The sequence below is a fragment of the Epinephelus moara genome, chromosome 20, assembly GCF_006386435.1.
Source record: "Epinephelus moara isolate mb chromosome 20, YSFRI_EMoa_1.0, whole genome shotgun sequence".
Lineage (NCBI taxonomy): Eukaryota > Metazoa > Chordata > Actinopteri > Perciformes > Serranidae > Epinephelus > Epinephelus moara.
In genome coordinates this window covers 1,573,656-1,598,520 of record NC_065525.1, presented here as the reverse complement: position 1 = coordinate 1,598,520, position 24,865 = coordinate 1,573,656, and the positions used below count along the sequence as shown (strand labels likewise).

At 44.2% G+C, this 24,865-nt stretch overlaps 1 protein-coding gene across 1 annotated transcript in view; it reads left to right on the top strand.

The window, feature by feature from the left end:
- LOC126408049 (cytosolic carboxypeptidase 4) overlaps nucleotides 1-24,865 on the top strand; it is a 663,851-nt gene that overhangs the window by 357,512 nt on the left and 281,474 nt on the right. The window contains exon 13 of the mRNA XM_050073404.1: nucleotides 20,615-20,705. Coding sequence (XP_049929361.1) covers nucleotides 20,615-20,705 — 91 coding nt within the window. The remainder of the gene's footprint in view (nucleotides 1-20,614; nucleotides 20,706-24,865) is intronic.

Genomic DNA, 24,865 nt, shown 5'->3' with positions numbered 1-24,865 from the left:
GTTCAATGTCCGGGCAACAGATACGTTCCTTAATGGAAATATGGTCAGGACTGCACCAGCGGTTATTTACTAGAACAGCAAGCCCCCCTCCTTTGCGCTTACCGCTCTCGGTGCAGTCCCGGTCGGCCCGAACAGTCTGGAAGCCGCTGATGGAGACGTTGTTGTCGGGAACGTCCTGGTGAAGCCATGTCTCAGTGAAGCACATAAGACTACATTCCCGGTACTCCTTCTGACTTTTGGCGACCACTGTCAGCTCGTCCATCTTATTTGCCAGTGACCTCACGTTGCCCATGACGAGAGAGGGGAGACACGGCTTATATCTTCTCTTCTCCATAAGACTCCGTTGTCTCAACCCTGCTTTTTTCCTCCGCTGTTTACTTCCTCCCCTGCATCCTCTGTGTGTTTTCCTCCACAGTTCAGCTGGTATCTCCGATGTTCCGGCCGCCAAGCCGGCCGGCCTCAGCGCAATCAGCTGATCTCTGGAGTAAACAATGCGGCCATGAAGTTGTTGCGCAATGGTGCCGGGTCCGAATGAAATAAGTAATTCCAGGGTGAGGAAAACGAGTACAACTCTCTCAATCAGCATGTTTTGAGAGGGCGCAGTTTCAAAATGACAATCTCAAAAAGCCAGCACAAATACCAAACTTAATAAAGCAAAAAAGTAAGAAAACCGAGAAAACAAGCAGGAGCGACTGCAACAGGCTGCACGCGCGGGCGCATGCGCACTAGCAGCACTATAACTAGCACTATCATAAGAAACCTTGGAGTAATATTTGATCACGATCTGTCTTTTAATTCCCATTTAAAACAAACCTCACGGACTGCATTTTTTCATAGTAAGTCCTTAAAAACTCTCCAGCTAATTCAGAATGCAGCGGCACATGTACTAACAGGAACTAAGAAACAAGATCATATTTCTCCTGTTTTAGCTTGTCTGCACTGGCTCCCTGTAAAATCCAGAACTGAATTTAAAATCCTACTGTTAACTTATAAAGCTCTAAATGGTCAGGCTCCGACATATCTTAGAGAGCTCATAGGGCCATATTATCCCACCAGAACACTGCACTCGGAGAATGCAGGGTTACTCATGGTCCCTAAAGTCTCCAAAAGTAGATCAGGAGCCAGAGCCTTCTGCTATCAGGCTCCTCTCCTGTGGAATCATCTTCCTGTTGTGGTCCGGGAGGCAGACACCATCTCCACATTTAAGACTAGACTTAAGACTTTCCTCTTTGATAAAGCTTATAGTTAGGGCTGGCTCAGGCTTGCCTTGTACCAGCCCCTCATTAGGCTGATTATTACGTCATTCCGATAAGTCCGATATCATGACGAATAGCCCCGATAACATATATAATTTTGTCAGCACAGCAGTGCCCCGCTCCCACTATGAGACCTGAATGGCCTGCAGTGAATGCTGCGTTCAAGTGACGTCGGCATAACCAGAAAAACTCTTTCTGACTGGGAAAATTCAAGAATACCCCCTCATGTCGGAAAACAACTCGTTAACTCGGTCATAATTTCACACAGATGCGCACACTCTCTCTCTTTCACACACACACACACACACACACACACAGATGTGCACACTCTCTCATACTTTGCACGGTATACTGGTACCAACGGTAGACCGCGGCACTAAAACTCCACAGTACATATCAGTGTTTCCGCTACATTCATTTAGCAGCGGCGTGTCGCCGCTGCTGAATTATTGCCGCCGCTGCTGCTCCTTCAAAACATTTTTGCAAATGCACCACCACTTTGAGACATCTGTGCACTTGCACAGCGCAGCAGCCAGTATAGTGAGGAGAGCAGCGGTGAGGGGAGTGGGGAGTGGGGGAAGGCTCCTCTTTAGGGATGCACCGAATATATTCGGCCGAACATTGCAAAGAAACACACATTCGGTATTCGGTGGAATGAGTGAAAAGCAAGGCCGAATAATAGCGGCGTGTTTTGATAACGCAATCAAACAGCGTGCGGTGACAGACAGAGTAAAATGTCGGCAGTGTGGCGATAAACAGTAACGGCAAATCCCGCCAGTTGTGGGTTGAATGGGGGTCACAGACACGGACAGGAATACGTATTCCTGTCAAATACAGCGGCGCATTATAACGGCTTACCGGCGAAGAAGTCCAGCTCCAGGTGAATAACTTGTTGTCATGACTGCCCAAAAGTACCTGAACAGCTGAGCCATGGCGGCATGTGGCATGTGGCGTATCAGAGGAGAAACTTTAGGGACTGTTCGTTACTTATGAAGGGACTTGTCAGGGGAGGAGGGTGGCTGGTTGATTTTTATTTCATTTATTTATTTTATTTTGATCCCCCCTATGTTTATCACTTATTGATGCTGTTTTTGAAGTATGAATAAGTCAATAAGTAATTTATTCCATTGAAATATCATTGATGTATTATAGAAAAGTGATTTATCTTTTTATAAATGACAAAAGGCACATCTGCCTAATTGTTGCTGTGGTATAGTGATACTACTCAGAACTGTGATACTGTCACTGGTATCGTACCGTGGGTCCCAACTTTGGTACCGTGACAACACTATCTCAAATACACACAGACTCTCTGTCTCTGTCTCTGTCTCTGTCTCTGTCTCTCTCTCTCTCTCTCTCTCTCCTAATATGAGATAAAAGAACAACTGAACCCCATTTACGTTAGTGAAAAGGTATTCATTTGAATGGAACCATAAGCCAAAATTCTTTAAACTTATTTTTTTGTTACTATGGAATGTACTTTTTCAGTTTGTTTACATAGACAAGTCTAACTTGTTCAGTGCAATCATTTTCTATATATATTTATTTTTTTGAACTTGTGGAATGAACTTTTTCGAGGGAACTGAGGAGGGATCCCTCTTCCAGGACGGACAGACGTGCAATAGGTGTCGTACAGAACAGATCAACATAATAAATTAACAGTAATCCATATACAAAATGATACATGAAGAGAGACAGAGAGAAATGCAGGACAGACAGTAGTGACAGTTACAGGGCGTCGGTGGCTTAGTGGTAGAGCAGGCGCCCCATGTACCAGGCTGTTGCCGCAGCGGCCCGGGTTTGAATCCAGCCTGTGGCCCTTTGCTGCATGTCATCCCCCCTTCTCTCTCTCCCCCTTTCACGCTTACCTGTCCTGTCCATTAAAGGCAAAAAAAATCTTTGAAATTGATCTTTTATTATTGATCTTTAAAAAAAAGTAGTGACAGTTGCTTCCAACAACATTAATTTAAGTAATAATATCATAATAATAATTACTGCTATTGTGGTACAATATGTTGTAGGTATATATTAATATAATGTGTGTGACAATAATCATATGTGTATAATAAACATATATATGTGTATAAACCTCCTGCAAGATATATTCACAGGTTATTGTGAGACAGCAAAACTGAACTGAAAGCACATCTGAAACTTTGTTTTGTTTGTTTATTTTACACCTCCAGCAGTTGTCATTCATTGTGTCCACCTAACAAATATAAGTTCAATATTCATTCTATCTTAGCTCTGTTCTTGGTGTCGACTCACTCCTGAGGGAAATATCTGTCTCTTAAGCTGCTAAGAGCTACACTGCGTTCACCAGCTAGTCTCTAACTATGTCTGTCTGCTGTTTGCTGCTGAGCGGGTAGTGTACAGTGGCTTCATGAGAGGTTTTTTTTAAATTTAACACACACACACACACACACACACACACACCAAAGGACAGAAAAAATAACCAAAGTGATGGTCAGAACACTTGCAATGCTGTTTCACACAAGCTCCAACCTTTACTAAACTCTATGGATAATACTCCATCAATCACAAGCACACTGAGATTTGCATAAATGTAGCCAGCCAATCAGGACATGCCTACCTGAATATGTGCAGACCCCACACTATTAATAGGTCCTTGGTCTCAGCATCCTTTTTTCTTTTCAGTGACAGCACTTGGCTTTCTCCACAGATGAAGTTGCCACTTCAAGAACCTCATCAGTGCCTCGCAGACCACACAGACAGCGGTGTTCAACAGCCTGTGAGCCCTGCCTGGCACTGCCCAGGTTTAGATGGCAGCAGCAGTGGGATAAACTTAGACGCTTCGCTGTGATGCTTCGCTGCCATGAGAGTGAGCAGGAGCTCAAGATCAATTATAGCTGCTGCGCAGCAATGGTCGGGGCCGGGCAATTTTACGCAAAATTAGGCAATTCTGAGCAACAAGCAGGGTGTAGGAAGATGAAAAAAGGTGGCATTCAAAGCATAAAAGACTATGCTCTATCTCACTCATGTTTAAAACTTCTTCTAGCTCATTATAGGAATTCTACAGCTGCAATGATTAGTAGTTTGGGTAGATTTCTCATATGGAAATGTTGCACGAGCTGAGGCTTGAACTCACAATCTTCAACACCAAGAATCATCCTCTATCTCTCTGAGCTAATTGGCAAACGGAAATGTCACATGTAGCTTCACAAATTGACTAAGCCAGTCACCTGTGTGCAAGACAGCAGCTGTTAGTGTGTAAAGGCAGATTTCAAACGGCTGTCAAAAATTCAGTTATTAAGACAAAAATCCGAAAATACATAAATTGCATCTAGACAGCATGAGGATGTTGGTAATTTGTTTTTAACAATGATTGATTGGCTCCATAACTGAAAAACTGATGTTTAAAAATGTCATTTTTGCATTGACTCCAATTGTTCGCATGAGAGCGAAATTCAAAATGCTGTAAAAAATTCAGTTTGAGATAAAATTCTGATATTTTCCAAACATCATCTAATATGACTCCAAAATTTTGTCATTTTTTTAATGAACATTGAAAATGTATTTAGCAAGAATTTGCAAGTATATGTTTACAATACCATTTACAGTCAAATATTTTGATGCACTGTAGGCTCAATTTTCGATAAATCAAAAATCTGTGTGGATCGTTTGTGTAGGACAGTCTGAAGATGCTCTGTAGCAAGTTTGGTGTCAATAGATCAAACATTGTGGGAAGAGATAGGTTTAATAAGTTTTACAGTTTTTGAAAAAAACTGAAGCCTCCATCTCCGCCTCCTCGTCCTCGGAGCGTGAATCTTCCTCCCCCGAGAATGACCCCTCATCTTCCTCTTCCGCACCAGATGCCTCAGACGCAGGAGAGGACTGGGGGTCAGCGTTGGCGCCCCCTCCCGCAGAGGCGACGTTGGAAGGCTGGCCATGGTGTCGGCGATGGAACTCCCGAATGAGCCGCGCATCCAGGATCCGGCGAGCCGGGATCCATGATCTCTCCTCCGGACTGTATCCCTCCCAGTCAACGAGGTATTGAAGGCCCCTTCCACGACGACGAGAGCACAGCAGGCGGTGAACCGTGAAGGCAGGCGCCCCATCAATGATTCGGGGAGGTGGTGGTGGCTGGGAGGCAGGCAGCAATGGACTCTCCCGAAATGGCTTGACCTTCGAGACGTGGAAAGTAGGGTGGATCCACATGGTACGGGGCAGCTTGAGCTGAACAGCCACGGGGTTGATAACCTTCTCGATGGGAAATGGCCCGATGAACTTGGGAGCCAGCTTCTTAGATTCCACCCTCAGTGGAAGATCCCGGGTTTACAGCCACACTTTCTGGCCCATCTGGTAAGGGGGAGCCTGGGAGCGACGGCAGTTGGCGGCTGTCGAGTACCGGTCTGCGGCTCGAAGGAGCGTGGACCTGGCCTGAGTCCAGGTCCGGCGGCAGCGACGGGTGAAGGCATCCACAGACGGACAGGAGGCCTCCTTCTCCTGGGCAGGAAACAGGGGAGGCTGGAAGCCGTAGGCATACTGAAAGGGGGAGAGCCCTGTGGCGGAGCTGGTAAGGGTATTGTGGGCGTATTCTACCCATAACGGCTGCTTGGACCAGGTCGAGGGGTGCTTGGAGGCCATGCAGCGGAGCACCGTCTCCATCTCCTGTTTCAGCCTCTCGGACTGGCCGTTAGACTGGGGATGGAACCTAGAGGACAGGCTGGTGGAGGCTCCAATAAGGTGGCAGAACTCTCTCCAGAATACTGAGGTGAACTGGGGGCTTCGATCCGACACCACATCTGACGGGAGGCTGTGGAGCCGGAACACATGCTGTAAGACCAGTTCTGCAGTCTCTTTGGCTGACAGGAGCTTGGGGAGGGGCACAAAGTGAGCCATCTTACTGAACCAGTCCACCATTGTCAAGATGGCGGTGTAAACCCCTGACAGTGGCAACCCGGTAACAAAGTCCAACGAGATGTGGGACCAGGGTCGATGAGGCACAGGCAGAGGTTGCAGGTAACCGGCAGGGGCCCGTCAGTGAGCCTTATTCTGGTTGCAGACCAAGCAGGCGTTAACAAAGTCCCTGGTGTCCTCCTCCAGCATGGCCCACCAGAACCGTCATTGCAGGACCTCCTTAGTTCGCTGAATCCCAGGGTGGCAGGTGAGCTGGGAACCATGGGCCCACTGCAAGACCTCAAGTCCTGAGGGATGAACAGCCGTTCTTGTGGACAAGAACTGGGCCCCGGCTGGTCCTCCAAGGCGGCCTTCACCTGCTCCTCCACCTCCCAGGTAAATGCGGCACATCATGCGGGAAGCGGGAAGGATAGTGTCCAGTCTAGGGGTGTCCAGTTTGATGTTGCGGGAGCCTGACCGGTAGGAGAGGGAGAAATTGAACCTGGCGAAGAACAGTGCCCACCTGGCCTGACGAGAGTTCAGTCTCTTAGCTGAGCGGATATATTCCAGGTTCTTATGATCTGTCCATACGACGAAGGGGGACTTGGTTCCTTCCAACCAGTGGCGCCACTCCTCCAACGGCAGTTTCACCGGCAACAGTTCTTGGTTGCCAGTGGCGTAGTTCCTCTCCACCAGGGACAGACGCCTGGAGAAGGCGGCGCAGGGGTGCAGTTTCTGGTCCTCTGCAGAGCGTTGGGAGAGGATGGCCCCCACCCCCACATCAGAAGCGTCCACCTCCACTACGAACTGTCTATCGGAGTCGGGGACCAGGAGAATGGGAGCCAAGCTGAACCGACCCTTCAGGTGCTGAAACGCCTCCTCCGCGGCCTGGGTCCACCGAAAAGGTACCTTGGAGGAGGTGAGAGCAGTGAGTGGTGCGGCCACAGTGCTGTATCCCCGGATGAACCTTCCTTAGAAGTTGGTGAACCCCAGGAACTGTGAGGCAAATTGTGATTTGTGATATTGGGCTTTATAAATAAAATTGAATTGAAATTGAATTGAATTGTAACTGCTTACGAGAATCGGGAACGGGCCAGGAGGCGACGGCGGAGACGGCAGGTCCATCTCCATGCGGTTCTGGCCGATGATGTACCCCAGGAAGGAGACAGAGGAGACGTGGAACTCGCACTTCTCTGCTTTGACAAACAGGGAGTTCTCTAGTAGGCGTTGCAAGACAGTCTGGACATGGTGTATGTGTTCCTGCTTCGACCGGGAGAAGATCAGAATGTCGTCTAGGTAGACAAACACATACTTATTGAGCATGTCCCTTAAAACGTAGTTGATGAGGGCCTGGAAAACAGCCGGGGCGTTGGTGAGGCCAAATGGCATCACCAGGTACTCATAGCGTCCAATGGGTGTGTTAAAGGCCGTCTTCCACTCGTCCCCCTCACGAATCCGAACCAGATGATAGGCGTTGCGGAGGTACAGCTTGGTGTAGATGGTGGCCCCTTGGAGCAGCTCGAAAGCTGAGGCGATGAGGGGGAGAGGATAACGGTTCTTAACCGTGATGTCGTTCAGACCTCTGTAGTCGATGCAAGGTCTCAGGGAGCCGTCCTTCTTGTCGACGAAGAAGAACCCCGTACCAGCAGGAGATGAGGAAGGACGGATGATCCCGGCAGCCAAGGCGTCACTGATGTAAGCCTCCATGGCCTCCCTTTCAGGTGCGGAAAGGGAGTAGAGGCGACCCTTGGGAGGTGTGGTGCCGAGCAGGAGATCGACGGTGCAGTCATAGGGCCGATGGGGGGGCAGAGAGGTGGCCCTCGCCTTGCTGAATACCTCTCGGAAGTCGTAGTAGTCGCGGAGTACCTTGGAAAGGTCGGAGGCCAGACAGGGACTTGCAGGCGGCGCGGGTGCAACCGCCTGTCAGAGGCAGAGCTGATGACAGGAGGAGCTCCACCCTAGAATAGACCCCGTAGACCAGTCAATGTGGGGGTTATGGCGGCGAAGCCAGGGGTAACAAAGGATCAACGGAAGATTGGGAGACCTCAGGACATGGAATTGAATGGTCTCATGGTGGGTGCCGGACAGGAGCATGGGGATGGGCGTGGTTTGATGGGTGACGGTCCCCAGGAGATGACCATCCAGAGCACTGGCCGGCACTGGACGGGACAGGGGAACATGATCGATACCCAGCTGATGGGCGAGTTCCTCGTTGATCAGGTTAACATCCGCCCCAGAGTCAAGGAAGGTGGTGAGGGTGTGGGAACCCCCCGCCAGCAGGAGCTGGGCATGAAACAATGGTCTCGGGTTGGGAGAAGAGTCCTGGGACCGGCTCAGCAGGATGCCCCTCTTCACTGCTGAGCCCTCCCTTTTACTGGGCTCATGAGTCCCCCAGTGGGCATCAGAACCCAGGGAAACGGGTCCAAACACCTTGCGTAGTTCTGCCGCGAAGGTCTGGAATGAGGCACAGGCTGGCATGCCTCTCTCCCACTCCGCCATTCCCCACAGATGTGCTCTGCCAGTGAGGTGGTTGATGGCGAAGGCGACCCTCGCTGCCTCTGAAGCGAAGGTGTGGGGCTGCAGGGCAAACAGGATGGAGCAGTTGGTCAGGAACAGATTGCAGCCCTCTGGAACCCCGGAGTAGCGCTCTGGTGCCCCCACCCCGGGCTCTGATGCAGTGCCCGAAGGTAACCTCGGAGCCGGAGCAGGAGGGGCTGGAGCTGAGGCGGAGGTGGCTTGTTGCGTCATGGAAGAAGCCATCTGTTGCACCTGGGTGGCTAGCAAGGTTAGCGCTCGCTCCAGAGCTGAAGCTGACTGACGAGCCTCCGCCGCGATGGAGGCTAACTGTGCCTCATGCTGCTGGAGCATTCCCTCTACCCGAGCTAGGCGAGACTGAGGACAGAAGGGGTCTGCTGGGTCCACACTTGGCCAGATTGTACTGTAACGGGTATGGTTTGGACCCAAAAGCAGTACAACAGAGAACGGGAAAAGTTGGTAATGACTTTTATTGTCACCACAGCAAACAGGGAGCAGAGCAGAATGAGTCAATTCAGTGCACAGTTCATTCTTTGGGTGGAGTGCCCTCACAGTCTCTGAGGCTCAGACGTGGGGGAGGGATGAGGCCGAATCTGGCCGCGGAACCGAGGGGAAGCACCAGAGCCCCCGGACCCGAACAGTTCAGTTCTCTCACAGCGTGACGTGAAGGAAAAGAGCTTACTTCAGCCGCTGATGACGGAGCGAGGAGTCTGTAACCTGAAGAACCAGCCGATCGTGCAGAGGTGCCGATGAGGAGAGAGCAGAGGAGCAGTCGGAGAGAGGCGAGGGGGTCAAAGCCAGGTGAGTAGTCCGCGGAGGCAGAACACGTGGTCAGAGACGGAAGGCAGGTGAGTTTACCAGAAGGCAGGCGAGGAGAGCAGGTCGGGGACAGGCAGAGTCAGCAACGGGTGATCAGGCAGGAGAAGAACGCTGGAAAGTCTTGCATAATGCTGAAGAACAATCTGGCAACTGGCTGAGGCTTTTATGTTGGCTTGATTGCTGGGGATGAGCTGCAGGTGTGGCTGATCAGGAGAGTGAGAGCAGGTGTGGCTGATCAGGAGAGTGAGAGCAGGTGTGGCTGATCAGGAGAGTGAAGCAGAGTGACAGAAGGGGAATGGGAGACAGAGACTGTGACAGCAACAGTGACAGCGTTGACAATCATGCAGGCGCTTGGATTCATGGAAGCTGCCCTCCCAGTGGTACTGTTGGCGCTACTGCACATGCGGCGCCTGCAGATGTGGTTTGCCAGCTTTGCTTGGATGCCAAGAAGCACAAGTGACACTCATTTACCAACCCCCCCTCAGTACAGGACAACCAGAGATACTGAGGGTCCCCACAACACCTGTTGCAGAGAACACCACTGGGACGAGTGAGCTCCTACATCATACTATTCACAGATGTGTCCCTGATGGGGTGGGGGGTGACCTGTCTGGGGTAAGCTGTAGTTGGTGTGTGGCCTCAGATGGATGTCTGATATATCAAGCACATGTTGGTGAGGACTGACAAATGCACTGCAGTGGTCTTCATTAACAGGCAGTGCAGAGTTCAATCTGCTGGCCTGTTGAGGATGGCAGAGAGCCTGTGGTTGTGGGCCACAGAGCACTGCTGAAGTAGGCTAGGTTATAAAGAAGTAGCTGGCCTATGGCAATTAACCTGTAACCTCTCAGGATCAGTGTGGCTGGGTTTATATTTTTTTGCAACAGGACATTGAACTCCGTTCATTCATATATTATAATAATATAATATTTTTCAGTGTAAATGGATTTCCAAAGTTAAAAATATATTCTTGATGATTGTGGTTTATCGCTCTTATGGCATGATGCTGGACGGATGAACCCTAAATATTTAAAATTAATGATTGAACGTAAATTATCTGATATGGAACTACAGAGATGGCATGAGAAATTACAAAGTAACCCTTTATGTGATAATTATAAATTGTTTAAAACTGATTTCACTTTTGAACCTTATCTGATTANTTGTGGTTTATCGTACTTATGGCATGACGCTGGACGGATGAACCCTAAATATTTAAAATTAATGATTGCACGTAGATTATCTGATATGGAACTACAGAGATGGCATGAGAAATTACAAAGTAACCCTTTATGTGATAGTTATAAATTTTTTAAATACTGATTTCACTTTTGAACCTTATCTGATTATGTTAAGACCTGCCGAAAGAGTTTGTTTGTCTAAGTTTCGGTGTGGAAATCATAAGTTACCTATCTCTGAGCGCAGGTATGATCGTGAAAATGTCCCCCGAAAATGTACTCTTTGTTTGACTGGCAATCGAGGAGACGAATATCATTATGTACTTTGAAGTGACACAAATCGGTGCCTGGAAATGGGCCTGGCGGCTCCCGATCCTGTCCTCCTTGTTTCTTCTAAAAAGTCTTCTGTTGTCAATTCAGTATCTTAGGTTCGGCTGGCAGGTACTTAAAAAGGCACTGGAGAGAGGCAGAATCTGATGCAATCGAGTTTATTGTGTTTACAGGCAACAACACAGACAAACTCATGAGTCAACCTCCGGAGGACGACTGACTTCTGCTTTCAGTTCTCTGGCTTATATGCTGGTGGAGGTCGAAGAGATCTCCACCCATTTCTGTAGTCCTTCCCATTTCGATCCGTTTCTACTGGTGGCAGACTTTGCCTATGTTCTGGCTCAAACTGGAATCTGCCACCAGTATTTCCGGACTCGCTCTCACTCTATTTTTTAAAAAACATGTGATCTCTGGGGACTCTCATGCTACAGTCCCTCGTGCTTCCGTAATACAATCATTTGAGTGTGTGTGTGATCTTTCCTGTATAATATAACTCTTAAGTGCATTAGGTCATACAATCAAGTGAGTGTAATATAATTCTTAAATGCATTAGACAGTACAATCAAGTGAGTGTTCTCTCTTCTTTCACACAGCGCGTGGTAACTTGTATGAGTGTCACTGTAAGTTCACAACATTATGTGAGTGTAGGTTGATGCATTATATCATTACACAGCGCGTGATAAGTCATATGAGTCCATAAGAGTTCACAGCTGAGATGTCACTAAGAGTTCACACAGTTATATTGCATATATGAGTCAATAAGAGTTCACAACTGAGATGTCACTAAAAGTTCACACAGTTATATTGTATATATGTATAAATGCAGTATTAGTTTTTTGTAGAAGGTTTAGACTTTTACACTACAACTTGTGTGTTCTTTTTTTGATAAAGAGAGAAGAGAGTTGGTTGGACAGTTCTATACAGCAAATCCAAATATTTATAAGTTTCAAAAGTTAATGTCATCTTTAAAAGTAAAGGTCTTGTCAAATTTGTTGAAACTTTTAAAGAAAATCTTGAATAGTTTCTCTTGATTTGCTTTGACTTGTATGTATGTACACAGATTCTGTTTTATTTATTTTGTTGTGCATTGGCTGCCACCTGTCCTGATTTGTTAATGTTATTTTTTGTTGTTTGCCCCTTATACCCCGGGGAGGGGTCAAAAGGAAATAAATAAATGAATAAATGAATAGGGCTCCACCCACTGTACCCATAGAGTCCAGCCTTAGCCTATGGGAGACACGATGGAAGTTACGATATAGTAACCCTAGTTCTATTAGCACAGATGGAGCCCTCGACCTTGGGGCCCTGACGCTCCTACGCTGCTTGCAGAAGAGGGTGTATGATGCTGAGACTGTCGGGCAGCTTCTATTTATATTGTGGGGTCCAAACATACATAGGCAGGCATATCCTCGTTGGCCCACTATGTTTATGCAAATCTCAGTAGGCAAATGCATGGTAGTGATTGGAGGAGTATTACCTATTGAGTCCAGTAGAGGGCTCTGTTTGTCCTAGTCAAATTAGTGTCACAATATTGTCACTTAGTTCAGTCACTGTTATTGCTGGGGAAATGTGTTAGATATGGAGGAGGGAGATGAAAAAAGAAAAATAGATAAATAAATAAAACATATATTTAAAAGATAGTAAGTAGGTGATGATACAGGAGTAATAAAAAGAAAGAAAGAAATTGATAAATTAATATATAAATACTCAGTTATTGTAGTATGGGTAGGGTGGTACTGGCATGGCTTGAGGCCTGGCTATTCTATAATTGAGTTATGTGGAAGTGGGGGCATTGATGGCACCGGCAGTAGGGGGAGGTTGTCACCCAGGGGAGGATATGTCCATGTATGTGTATATAGTGTATGGTTCATGTAAGACGGTTAGATGGATGGTGTTAAAGAATGAATCCTGAATCTGTGAAATGAATCCATTTGGTTGTTTTTTGAAAGCTATTTGTCTTTGTAATGAAATGTACTCAGACAAAACATGCCATTGAGATGTTGAGAGATTGTTTCTATCTTTCCAGTTTAGTTAAGATGTGTTTATATTTACTGTCAGGGCGACCAGTACCAGTGTGGTGGTTTTCCGATGTGAATGTTGTAAGAGGCTGTTATTACTGATATCTCTGCTTTAGTGTTTCATAAGGAATGATAAAGCAATGATCAAATAAGTGTTCCAGCTGGCCAGTTGCATCAACGGGGCTTACACCTGGTCTTAAGATAAGTCAGTCATAACTTGGCGTTCTAAGTCAGACCTCATAGTTATGCTGATTTCACCATCCAGGTGTAGGAGCAATACCTTTAGAAAATGTTTGCACTCGTCATAAATTTAGGGGCACCACCCTCAGATGGAGGGAAGTGACTAATCAAATTAATAACTCCAGAAACCAATTATTAATTTGTCAGTACACTTATCAATAATGAATCAATCTCAATACCTGGGTAATGAATTCTCTATACAGTGATGTTAGTTCCTGCTCAAAAGAAATATCCACAGACAACGACTTGGCGTAAATGAAGATTTATTTAGGGCTAAATGTTTAACAACTGAGTAAATGAATAGTAAATGAGGATGATATGAAATGACACAAAATCAACAGTATGTATAAATGGATTAAGACAATAGGTAACACTTTTGTCAGTTATTTAGTTTGGCGATAGTGAGAAAGAGTATGTGACTATAGATAAATTGGGGACACAGGGATGCGCAAAACCATTTATTTAAGGAAACCTCAATTAAGAATAACTAAGTCTCCTATTTGACATCAACTCTTATCACAACACAGCAGCTACATCAGAGGGGTATTCCAGGTAGGAGGTTCAACAAACTCTGAGTCTAACCTTGAACTCTGAGTTGATTTACCCTGAGATGGGAAACTGGGAGTTACCGGTTCCAGAACAGCTGATTTGAGTTAGTTCAGTCAACTCTGAGTATGTTCACTCTGAGTTAAGCCGGCAATAAAAAGCCATCATCAATGGAGCTCCGACTCCACGATTCACCATGGCAACAGGTAAATAAAAGACAGCGCCTCCATTTTAATCCAGTGGATGTAGAGATATTAATGCATATGTAGCAGACGGTGCACATTTATCTTTAAAAGAAGAGCCTGAGTCAGAGCGAGGAAAGTGTAAATAAGTTAACCATAAAGTTAATAAAAAAGTTTTATTCAGTGTTGTCCATTTATTCATCATTTATCAGACTTACATAATTCTTAATGAAGATTAAGTGGTGGAATCTGACTGTGTATCAGGCTGTAGATACATTAGGCTACATTATAGGGATGGGTCATGATTTTTGAATTTTCGAATAGTCGTTTTATTTTGAAAAATTGATTTTTTTATGCGACTATTACTATTCGCCGTCTTATTTCCCCCCTTTATTTGACATGCAATTCAGCTCCTAACCGCATGAGGGCAGTATAGGATTGCTACAGCGGTGTGAGATGGGCTACCAGCTAGTTTGATGCTCTTCTACAAACAGGAGAAACATGCAGAGACTACTACAGTCATCAGAAAGTTCCGTGTGGAACAACTTCAGCAAAATAAACGAAAATGAGGTGCAGTGCAAACTCTGTGAGGCAAAGCTTGCGTATCACAAGTCTACAACAAGTATGCACAGTCATTTGAGAGCGAGGCACGCAGGAGGCGGCGAGAGACCGTACGGCTGGGCTCAGCGAGTTCCGTAGCAGGTCGCCCTACTGTTAATCAATTACAGTGGCTCCACCGGCTACGGGAGCAGCGCGACAACCCCCGTCTGTCGCGCGACAACTCTCTATTTTACGCGGCTCTTCTATTCGCGCGACAACTCTCTATTTTACGCGGCTCTTCTATTTTTGTTGCGCTGCGCTCCCCTACGGGACCCTCCAGCAGATAAAAACTACATGAAATAGTGTGCTAAACGAGCACAATGTGTTTTTAAATGAATAAACCATTATCAGAGGTGATATGTGATTCATGCATTTACCCATGTTTATCCGTGACATTGTGTAAATGTCCGTGGCGGACATTTGAAAGCGAGTAGATGACAAACAGTACAGTAAACTTGTAGATAACTCAAATATATGTAATAACTTAGGTGGAAAATGCTTTAACATTTCATGCAGCCTACATGCAGCCTCTCGGCTCAGCAAACGGTAAACAACCCCTCTGGCTTCTCTACGTGTCGCTTCCGTACGTGGAGCCCAAATGAATACGCCGCGACGCTACGCTGACATGACACTTTGCAGCCAGTGGAGCCCGGCCGTAATGATGAATGGATCTCTGTGTGCGTGGCTCCGGGAGGGGAGGGGGGAGGGAGGGGCGATTATTCAAAAAATCGTCGAATAGTTACTATGATTTTCGAATCGTGTTTTTGCTTGTGCTGCCCATCCCTACTACATTATATTAATTATATACAATAATATATTTGTTCAGATTTAATCTGATGGGGAAAAACACAGGAGGTAGCAACTGAAAAATAGGAAGATTTAAAACATATAGGCTAGGCTATAGATCAAAGACATAAAGACATGACTGTAAACTCACAGTCTGACCCAGTAATAATATGTTTGGTGATTTGCACTTAAAAAGATGTTGAGGTTAAAATACAGTAGATTTTAAAATGTTGCACATTTATTTGTATCTTGACTCAACAATTCAATTCAATTCAATTCAATTTTATTTATAAAGCCCAATATCACAAATCACAATTTGCCTCACAGGGCTTTACAGCATACGACATCCCTCTGTCCTTATGACCCTCGCAGCGGATAAGGAAAAACTAAATGTGGAGACCGTGTCTGCCACAGGAGAGGACAGAGGGATGTCGTATGCTGTAAAGCCCTGTGAGGCAAACTGTGATTTGTGATATTGGGCTTTATAAATAAAATTGATTGATTGATTGATTGATTGATTGATTGATTAATGCCTATAAAAAATGTTGCAATCGTTTGGCTTCGTCGCTTCAGGTATAATGTTACTAAAGGCACAGACAAAAAGAAAGAAAACTCACAACAGAGAAGACAATCCTGGATGTGTCAAACAAAACTTTAAAGTCTGAAATACTTTTGATCGTAAGAAAAGAAAGGGTTACGCAGGAACTGAGTATAAGAGTGTAACGGGTTAAAGCATAAAGAGTATAACTAGAAGGAGGGACGGCAAAAGAAAGCAGAAGAAAAAAGTAAAATCAAGTAAAGCAACAAAGTAAAGAGGAAAGAAAAGCACAGAGATGCGCCGAGCTCAATACTTTTATCCAACCAGGTTGAGTGGGCGTGTTTGAGGCAAGACGGGTCTCTTAGTGTAGACATTACTTTTTTTCTGAGGAAACTTAATGAACTTTATTTTGCGAGAATATATACTTTAACATGTTACGCGTCATAGACATACTTTCATTATGGTCAAAATCAGCTTTTAACAAACGATTATTATACCGCATATATCAGTGGAACACAAGTGTAATTGTTTTGTGCACAAACATTACAATACTAGTCTGCAGTTGCATCAACATACTAATTGAGAAAGTACATATAATGAAGACAAATTGATTAATCAATTCAACTATATTTTAACTCGAAATATAATATGGGATTCCTTACGGGAACCTTTCTTAACTATCGTCACAAGATGGCAGCATGATTCCATGTTAAATGAGGGATTAAACACGTGAAATTATAACTCACTCACACTATGACCTAGAAGAGTGAAAAAAAAAATCATTCAACTAACAAACAAGCATTATGCACAGTTATAATGTTAGAACATGGATAAAATGTATAGTTTACTTTCAAGAGACGTTTCAAGTTGGTTAACAAGAGAAACTTTGTCTCTACTCAGGAATTCATCCTGAATATACAACTCCCATCTGGATTTCTTATCTCACCTTCACCAGGGTGAGAGCAGGCTGGAGCTGGGGTGGCTCCCATAGATGTGACAGAAGGAAGAGAGGATGTGGTGAACTTCAAAGCATAGCATAATCTGGCTGAGTCAACCTCAGTCTGTTACATGCATTGTCTGTTTTCTAAATATGCTTCCGTTTTCACAGGAAATGTGCGGTTTGCATACAGTCTCTTTCAAAATAAATGTAATACCTCGGTACAACACTGCAAATTGACGTTTTTTTTGTGTTTTTTTTCCTTCAGCAACAAATGCATGTGGTTACGTTCAGCCAGCACATGCACGTAGTTGTGTTTAGGGGAAATCAAACCAGGGTTTGGCTTCACAATCTTATGGGGAGTGAACATTGGCTTTCAGGGTTAAAGTCATTGGTTATTGTACACATTCACCAACCCTACTCGGACTTCCGCCCCCTCAATTTACATTGTTGTCCCACAGCGTTTCCCCCTGACACTGCTGGGCACTGTTAAACAACAACAGTGACCGACCTTGTATCCTGCCAATGTGAAAGGACAGCTTTTTTCATCAGTGTCTAATGCCAGAAGTCACTGACCAAGCACCAACGACTTCGGAGTGAGACTGAGTTGACCAACATAAGCTTTCCTGCTACAATTTTTTTTTATCTAGCTAACATACTAACAAACACATCTTGTCCTCATCTCAGCTTGTTGAATAAGCAAACAAACAAACATTCACTGGTAAAAGGGGAATGCCAATGTTTGTTATCAAGCAAGACAGCAAGCTAATTTGCTAGTCAGCAGCAGCACATTAAAGGGATAGTGCACCCAAAAATGAAAATTCAGCCATTATCTACTCACCCTCATGCCGAGGGAGGCTCTGGTGAAGTTTTAGAGTCCTCACATCCCTTGCGGAGATCGGCGGGGGTAGCGGCTAGCACACCTAATGGCTGATGGCGCCCCAGACTAACGTCCAAGAACACAAAATTGAAACCACAAAATATCTCCAACATACTCATCTGTAGTGATCCAAGTGTCCTGCAGCCCAGACATAAAAAGCTGTTTCGAAAAACATCATTTGAACTCTGTTTTTAGCCTCACTGTAGCCTGTAGCTCTGACTGCTTCTCTGTGCTCCGCGCTCACGTGTGTGCGCTTGCACAAGACCAGTGAAAGCATGAGCTTTGATTACCCGTGTTTACATCACGTTACACGTGCACCGCAGGGAGAGACAACATATCCGAGCCATTGTCTGCCTGAACTACGGTAGAAATTAATGACTTACTCCTCTGAAAGCCGGCCTCTGCCTTTTCTTCCAGTTGATCTTGGGGAAGTAAAAAAATGTCTCCAGAACACCATGGGTCAGTAGTGCTGGAAACTCAGGGTGAGTGGTGATGCACGGTCTCTGAAGAGCAGCAGTCTCGTCAGTACTGTTCTCAATATCAGGCATCGCCAATTCCCAGTCTGAGCAGCAAAGACTTTCCTCATCCGTTGACATTGCTTTGCATTTGAAACAACTACACCACCAGGTTTCCAGTGCTCAACTCCGGTATTCTGCCGCTGGCTGAGGGTTAGGCTCATGAGCTGCGGCAGCTGCTTCGTCCAGTAGCCTGAGTTCCATGTCCGTATACTCGGGCTCAAACAAATACGGCTCAACAAAGAAATGCTTTTCCTCCTCAGTTTCAAAGTCTTCAGACATGTTGGGCTGTCCTTTGCTAAAAGACCGTAGTGCAAATTATCTTTTAGCTACTGTGGTTACTGTTGTCTCTCCCTGCGGTGCACGTGTCACGTAATGTAAACACGGGTAAGCAAAGCTCATGCTTTTGCTGGTCTCGCGCAAGCGCGCACATGTGAGTGTGGAGCACAGAGAAGCAGTCAGAGCTACAGGCTACAATGAGGCTAAAAACAGATTTCATATGATGTTTTTGGAAACAACTTTTTATGTAGGGTCTGCAGGACACTTGGATCACTACGGACGAGCAGTATGGAGATATTTTGTGGTTTCAATTTTGTGTTCTTGGACGTTAGTTGGGGGCAGCGTCAGCCATTAGGTGTCCTAGCCACTACCCCCGCCGATCTCCGCAAGGGATGTGAGGACTCTAAAACTTCACCAGAGCCTCCCTCGGCATGAGGGTGAGTAGATAATGGCTGAATTTTCATTTTTGGGTGCACTATCCCTTTAAGCAGCAGAATATGAACTTACCGGCAAATGTCGCTTCAGTCTGTTCAGATGGTGATGTGGTCTTCACTCTCAAATACCACTGCTAACAATGCACTGTCTGTCCACGAGTTGTAAGCTGCAGTCAAGTTTGTTTACCTTTTCTCTCTTTTTACATGGAGCATCACCCATCAGCTGTTGTCAACCAAAAAGAGACACGCCTCTCCTGTACAGCTCTATAAATTTTAGTATCTCAAAGTCTGTGATATTTTCTTTTTTTTCTGATGCTCCATGATAACATTGCTGCAAATGAGTAATGATCAGTAACACAATAACAAGGAAGCAGGAGATTTTAACCAAATATCCCAGCATCACATGTACTGCAAGGTCATAGCTGTAGTTGCTGGTCATTCACATTAACGCCCTTCACATAGAGTTTGGTTGGTGCAACGGAGGTAAAGTCCATTCTAAAGACTGCCTAATTTTTGTACTACCTCATCTGATCATGTTGCTAGGCTTACATTGACACATTATATGCTTACAGTACTTTCAGTGTATACTTTAAGCCATTAATCTGTTTCATACTATTTATGAAAACTGCAAATAAAATCATAAAACTGCTCCTTCATCAGTTAATTATGTTATATTGTATGTTGAAATATTTGTTAATATATTGGCAGTTATGACACATTGTCAGATGAACACTGAGTGAGCTGGGTGAAAAACATTTTCAAAATGAAAAAGTGAAGCATAAAGTGTAATTCAGCCACGGTCACAGAATAATAATGAGCATGCTGATAATAATGGTAATTACTAATGAGTGATGGACCCTGCTAATTCGAGTTTGGTCAACCATGCACAACCACCTAAAAGAGCATTCATGACTACAGCATTTTAGTACTCATTGACTGCTCTCAAAAAGTAGTTGACCAGTCTATTAATCCCAGTAGATAAATATGCCTATATATATTTTTCACCCAATTACAATGATCAATTCTCAGCAAAAACATCTCAAATACAACCTGTATTGGGGTAACTAAAACAGGTGAGACTCACCTGGGGGTGGGTGAAATAGCAGAGTCCTTGATTGATTCTGAGAGGCTTTGTTCAAATGAGCCACAATCTGATTGCACTAAAGACTAGGCAGGCTTGTCTGACCTGGAGGTATTGTTTGACTGCAGTAACAGCGCGACTGCTTCCTTGCAGGAGTGGCAGGAGTCTTCGTTAAATACTTTTATATGGCATAACGATGGTAGAAAACTATTGTTTCAACAAATGTAAGAGTAGCGTAGGTTGTTTGGAGAACAGCAGAGCCAGTATAGTGTGTGTGTGTGTGTGTGTGTGTGTGTGTGTGTGTTTGTGTGTTTACACAGAGTGAGTGGCACAGCAAAGAGAGTGACTGAATGTGGTGAAAGCAGAAGAGAGAGAGAGCAGATGGAGCAGAGGAGAGTTTAAGTTTAGCAGTTCAGATTTGAGTTTACAGTTTTCGCACTTATAAATGCTGCAGCTCCTGCCCACACACATGGCCACTTAGACAGAAAACTCTCATATGAAAGCATTGTTTTCATTATGACTAGTGTAATTTCAACACAAGTGACTGTCTTAAAAAGCACACCATTGTTTTTTTCATTTTGCATTCAAATGCACTCTCTCCAGCTGCTGCCCAGTTAGAGGCCTGTGATTTCCGCAGTCACAACAGCATCCTCAGCACCAGCCCCAGAATTAGGACCATGGTTAGAGAGGCAAGGTATGCTGAAACTCTTTATTTTCTCTGCATGGATGTTTGGACAAGGCATTTATCTTACTGTGATAATGATGAAAAGACATGTAATCTGAAATTACAAAGGAAATAATTCCTTTAAGGAATAACATCAGTCAGTTTCTTTTAAAATGACAACATCATCTTCACATAACCCTTGTAAACTGCATAAATCATCATACTAGTCAGAGCATCACTTTATACCTTTGTGCTGAATATGAATAATGATTTGTGTATCTGTTCAGCCTTCATTTAGTTTGTTTTAGTACGTGAGCTTGTGTGTAGTTTTTTGCCTACACTAACTCCTAGTGGTCACTCACAATAAGCCTCATTCACTAATGTGTGTGTGTAGAAATGTTCTTATTTTGTGCACTAAATAAGTGCGCCAATGGTGTATCATGGAGAAAGTGATGAAGTTGTTTCTGTGAAGTGAATGATTTGGAAGTTAGAAGCAGCTGACAAGTGAATGTGCTATGTCAGTCTCTGAGGATGTGCTCTCAATAAACGTGTGTATATAAATATATATATATATATATATATATATATATACACCGATCAGCCAAAACATTAAAACCACTGACAGGTGAAGTGAATAACTTTGATTATGGCATTCATGTGGATACCACCTGACATGTTCCACCCACTCAAACACTGTTGCAGACCAAGTACTGCCCCTCATGGCAACATTACTCCCCAATGGCAGAAAAAAGCAGCATGCCACACTACAAAAATGGGGTACTTGGTGCGTAATGGATTAGTTTTTTTAGTTGCGCCTGGAGCCCATTGTATTTGCCAGACATGTTGCTGGCATTATTGTAACTTTGGCCCCGACAGTTCGACAAGTCCAACCCCAAGTCTCTAACCATTTTAATCACAGATTCAGCCAGGCTTATGCCTGTGTGGCTGTGGAGGGGCTCAAACCCGATAAATCTACTTACTTAAATCCACTACTCTTCCATCTGTACTGACAAAACGAAAAACAAACGTGAGTTGGTCTACGTGTGCTAAATCTGGCGTTGAATCAACGATTACAGAGAAGTATTTAGCCTGTCTGATTTCCTCTGCTATCACTTTCTTAGTTTTCTCACCCATTAATGAAATGAATTCTTCGCATACAGTTGAGGACAAATAGGAGGGCTTACCTCTACCCTTATTGCGATGCTTCTCAATGTGCTCCTTTAAAAAGGGATCAAACTTCGCTATCAGTTCAAGAAGACTCATATAGTTCCCATTGTACGCCGAGCACAACGACGCACAACAAAGTCGTCCGCTGAGGACCCTATTGAAATCGCGCTGGTTATTATTATTATTATTATCATTATTCTTGCGACATTCCGTGCCCCAGTTTCGCCCCTTTCCCAAATTTCAAAATGCTTCTAACTTTCCACATTCGTCCGGCCACATCCAAAATTCAATATTTTTGGGCGGTTGCACATGATTGACGCGAAATGCCGAAATAGCGTCCCCTACAAATTTTCAAATAACCCTCCCGATTGGGGTTAGTTTGTCGTAGGCAAACGAAATTTGGTACGCACATTTCTCATATTACTCAGCATTAATAGAAGAAACCAAGAATAACCCCCAGGTTTCTTTTCAGCACTGTAGCCAGGCAGACTGAGAGTCACAGCTCTATTGAGCCTTGTATTCCTTTAGACCTTAGCAGTAATGATTTTATGAGCTTTTTTAATGACAAAATTCTAACTGTTAGAGGCAAAATTCATGACCTTCTGTCCTCAGGTAGTACCTATCTAACCTCAAACACAGCTGTAAGACCTAATATATATTTAGATTGCTTCTCCCCAATTTCTCTTCAAGAATTGACTGCAGTGATTTCTGCATCTAAATCATCAACGTGTCTCTTAGACCCCATCCCAACTAGGCTACTTAAGGANNGTTCATAATGAATCATCCTTACGTACTAAAGTTTGTTTTGGAGTTCCGCAAGGTTCTGTGCTCTGACCAGTCCTATTTACTCTATATATGCTTCCTTTAGGTAACATCATTAGAAATCACTCTGTAAATTTAAATTGTTATGCGGATGATACACAGTTGTATTTATCGATGAAGCCAGAAGAAACTAATCAATTAACTAAACTTCATAATTGCCTTAAAGACATAAATGTTATAATAAATGATGTTAAATTTAGACAAAACTGAAGTTATTGTTCTTGGCCCCAAACAACTCAGAGACTCGTTATCTGATGACATAGTTTCTCTAGATGGCATTGCTCTGGCCTCTAGGACTACCGTAAGAAACATCGGAGTAACATTTGGTCAAGATTTGTTTTTTAATTCTCATTTAAAACAAACCTCACGGACTGCATTTTTTCATCTGCGTAATATTGCGAAAATTAGGCCTATCCTGACCCGAAAAGATGCAGAAAAATTGGTCCACGCTTTTATTACCTCAAGGCTAGATTACTGTAACTCTCTAATATGAGGTAGCTCTAATAAGTCCTTAAAAACTCTCCAGCTAATTCAGAATGCAGCGGCACATGTACGAACAGGAACTAAGAAACAAGATCATATTTCTCCTGTTTTAGCTTCTCTGCACTGGCTCCCTGTAAAATCCAGAACTGAATTTAAAATCCTACTGTTAACTTATAAAGCTCTGTCATATCTTAGAGAGCTCATACTGCCATATTATCCCACCAGAACACTGCACTCTGAGAATGCAGGGTTGCTCGTGGTCCCTAAAGTCTCCAAAAGTAGATCAGGAGCCAGAGCCTTCAGCTATCAGGCTCCTCTCCTGTGGAATCATCTTCCCGGTCTTCCCGACCGAAGACCGGGTGAAGGCCCTCTTGAACGTGAAGGAATTATTAGGGCCTGAGCAGGTCACAGACCTGTGAGGTCCCTATTGTTTTTCTCCCGATTATTCATATATATATATATATATATATTTTTTTTTTTTTTTTCTTTGTCCCAAATGATTGCATTTTTCACTGCCTGAACATACCCCAAAACTCATGAAACTTGGAATATAAGTCACACCTGGCGAAAAATTTTATAATCTATTGTCGTCCTGAATTTCCACCACTAGGTGGCGCTATAATCAAGGAGTTTATAATCAAGTGCGTTTTGGCTCATAAATCCCATATACTTTGTGGCACAATCAAAAACCTTATATCCACGCATTCAGTGAATTGTGCTGAATCTTTTGATATAGGAGTTTGAAAAAGTAGGTTTTCGACATTTTGCGAATTCGCAAAATGTCGAAAACCTACTTTTTCAAACTCCTCCTAGGCAATTTCACCGATTTGCACGAAACTTTGCACACAGCATCTGTGGACTCTTCTGACAAAAAGTTATGAAATGAATTTTGATATTCCAAAGAATACTGAAGTTATTAAATAGCAACTTCCTGCAGATTTGGTACAAAACAGGAAATGTTGCATATCTCTACATTGGTGTGTCTGAATGACATGAAACTCAGGTTACCACTTCCCCATGAGGCCCTGAGGCTCAGTGCAAAATTTCGGGTGATGATCACAAGGTGGCGCTCTTTAAATTTAAGAATTTTATATCTCAACATCAGTTGGGTGGATTAACATGAAACTTGGCATAATTATTGTCAATGCCCTCCTGAGGATATCTGACGAAGGACTTACAGATTCGTCACCAGGTGGTGCTCTGGTGGCCGTCTAATTTAATATTTGGCACTGTGCCAACACCATAACACTCATGGAAATAAAATTGATAGGGGTGGTAAAGACTGGCCCCTGTAACTCACACACCAAAAACGACCAGCAGATGGCGCTATTTTCAATGCAAAACCATTTTTGGCTAATAACTCCCACATAATATATCGCACATTGTTAAACCTTCTATTTACGTGTTCTCTGAATTCCGCTGAATTGTGTGGTGTAAGCCATGCCCACTTTCGCGGTAACTTTCCATTCACTAAATCGCCACAAATGAAAAACGTACTTTTTCGAACTCCTCCTAGGCGATTTGACCGATTTGTACCAAACTTTGCATGAAGCATCTGTCAACCCTCCTGACAAAAAGTTATCAAAAGAATTTTGATAGTCCAAAAAACGCCTAAAATATAAAACAACAAATTCCTGCACATTGTGTTCAAAACAGACAGTCTTTCATATCTTCACCAAATACAGTCCGATTACCACAACACTTTTGCTAATTGTGTT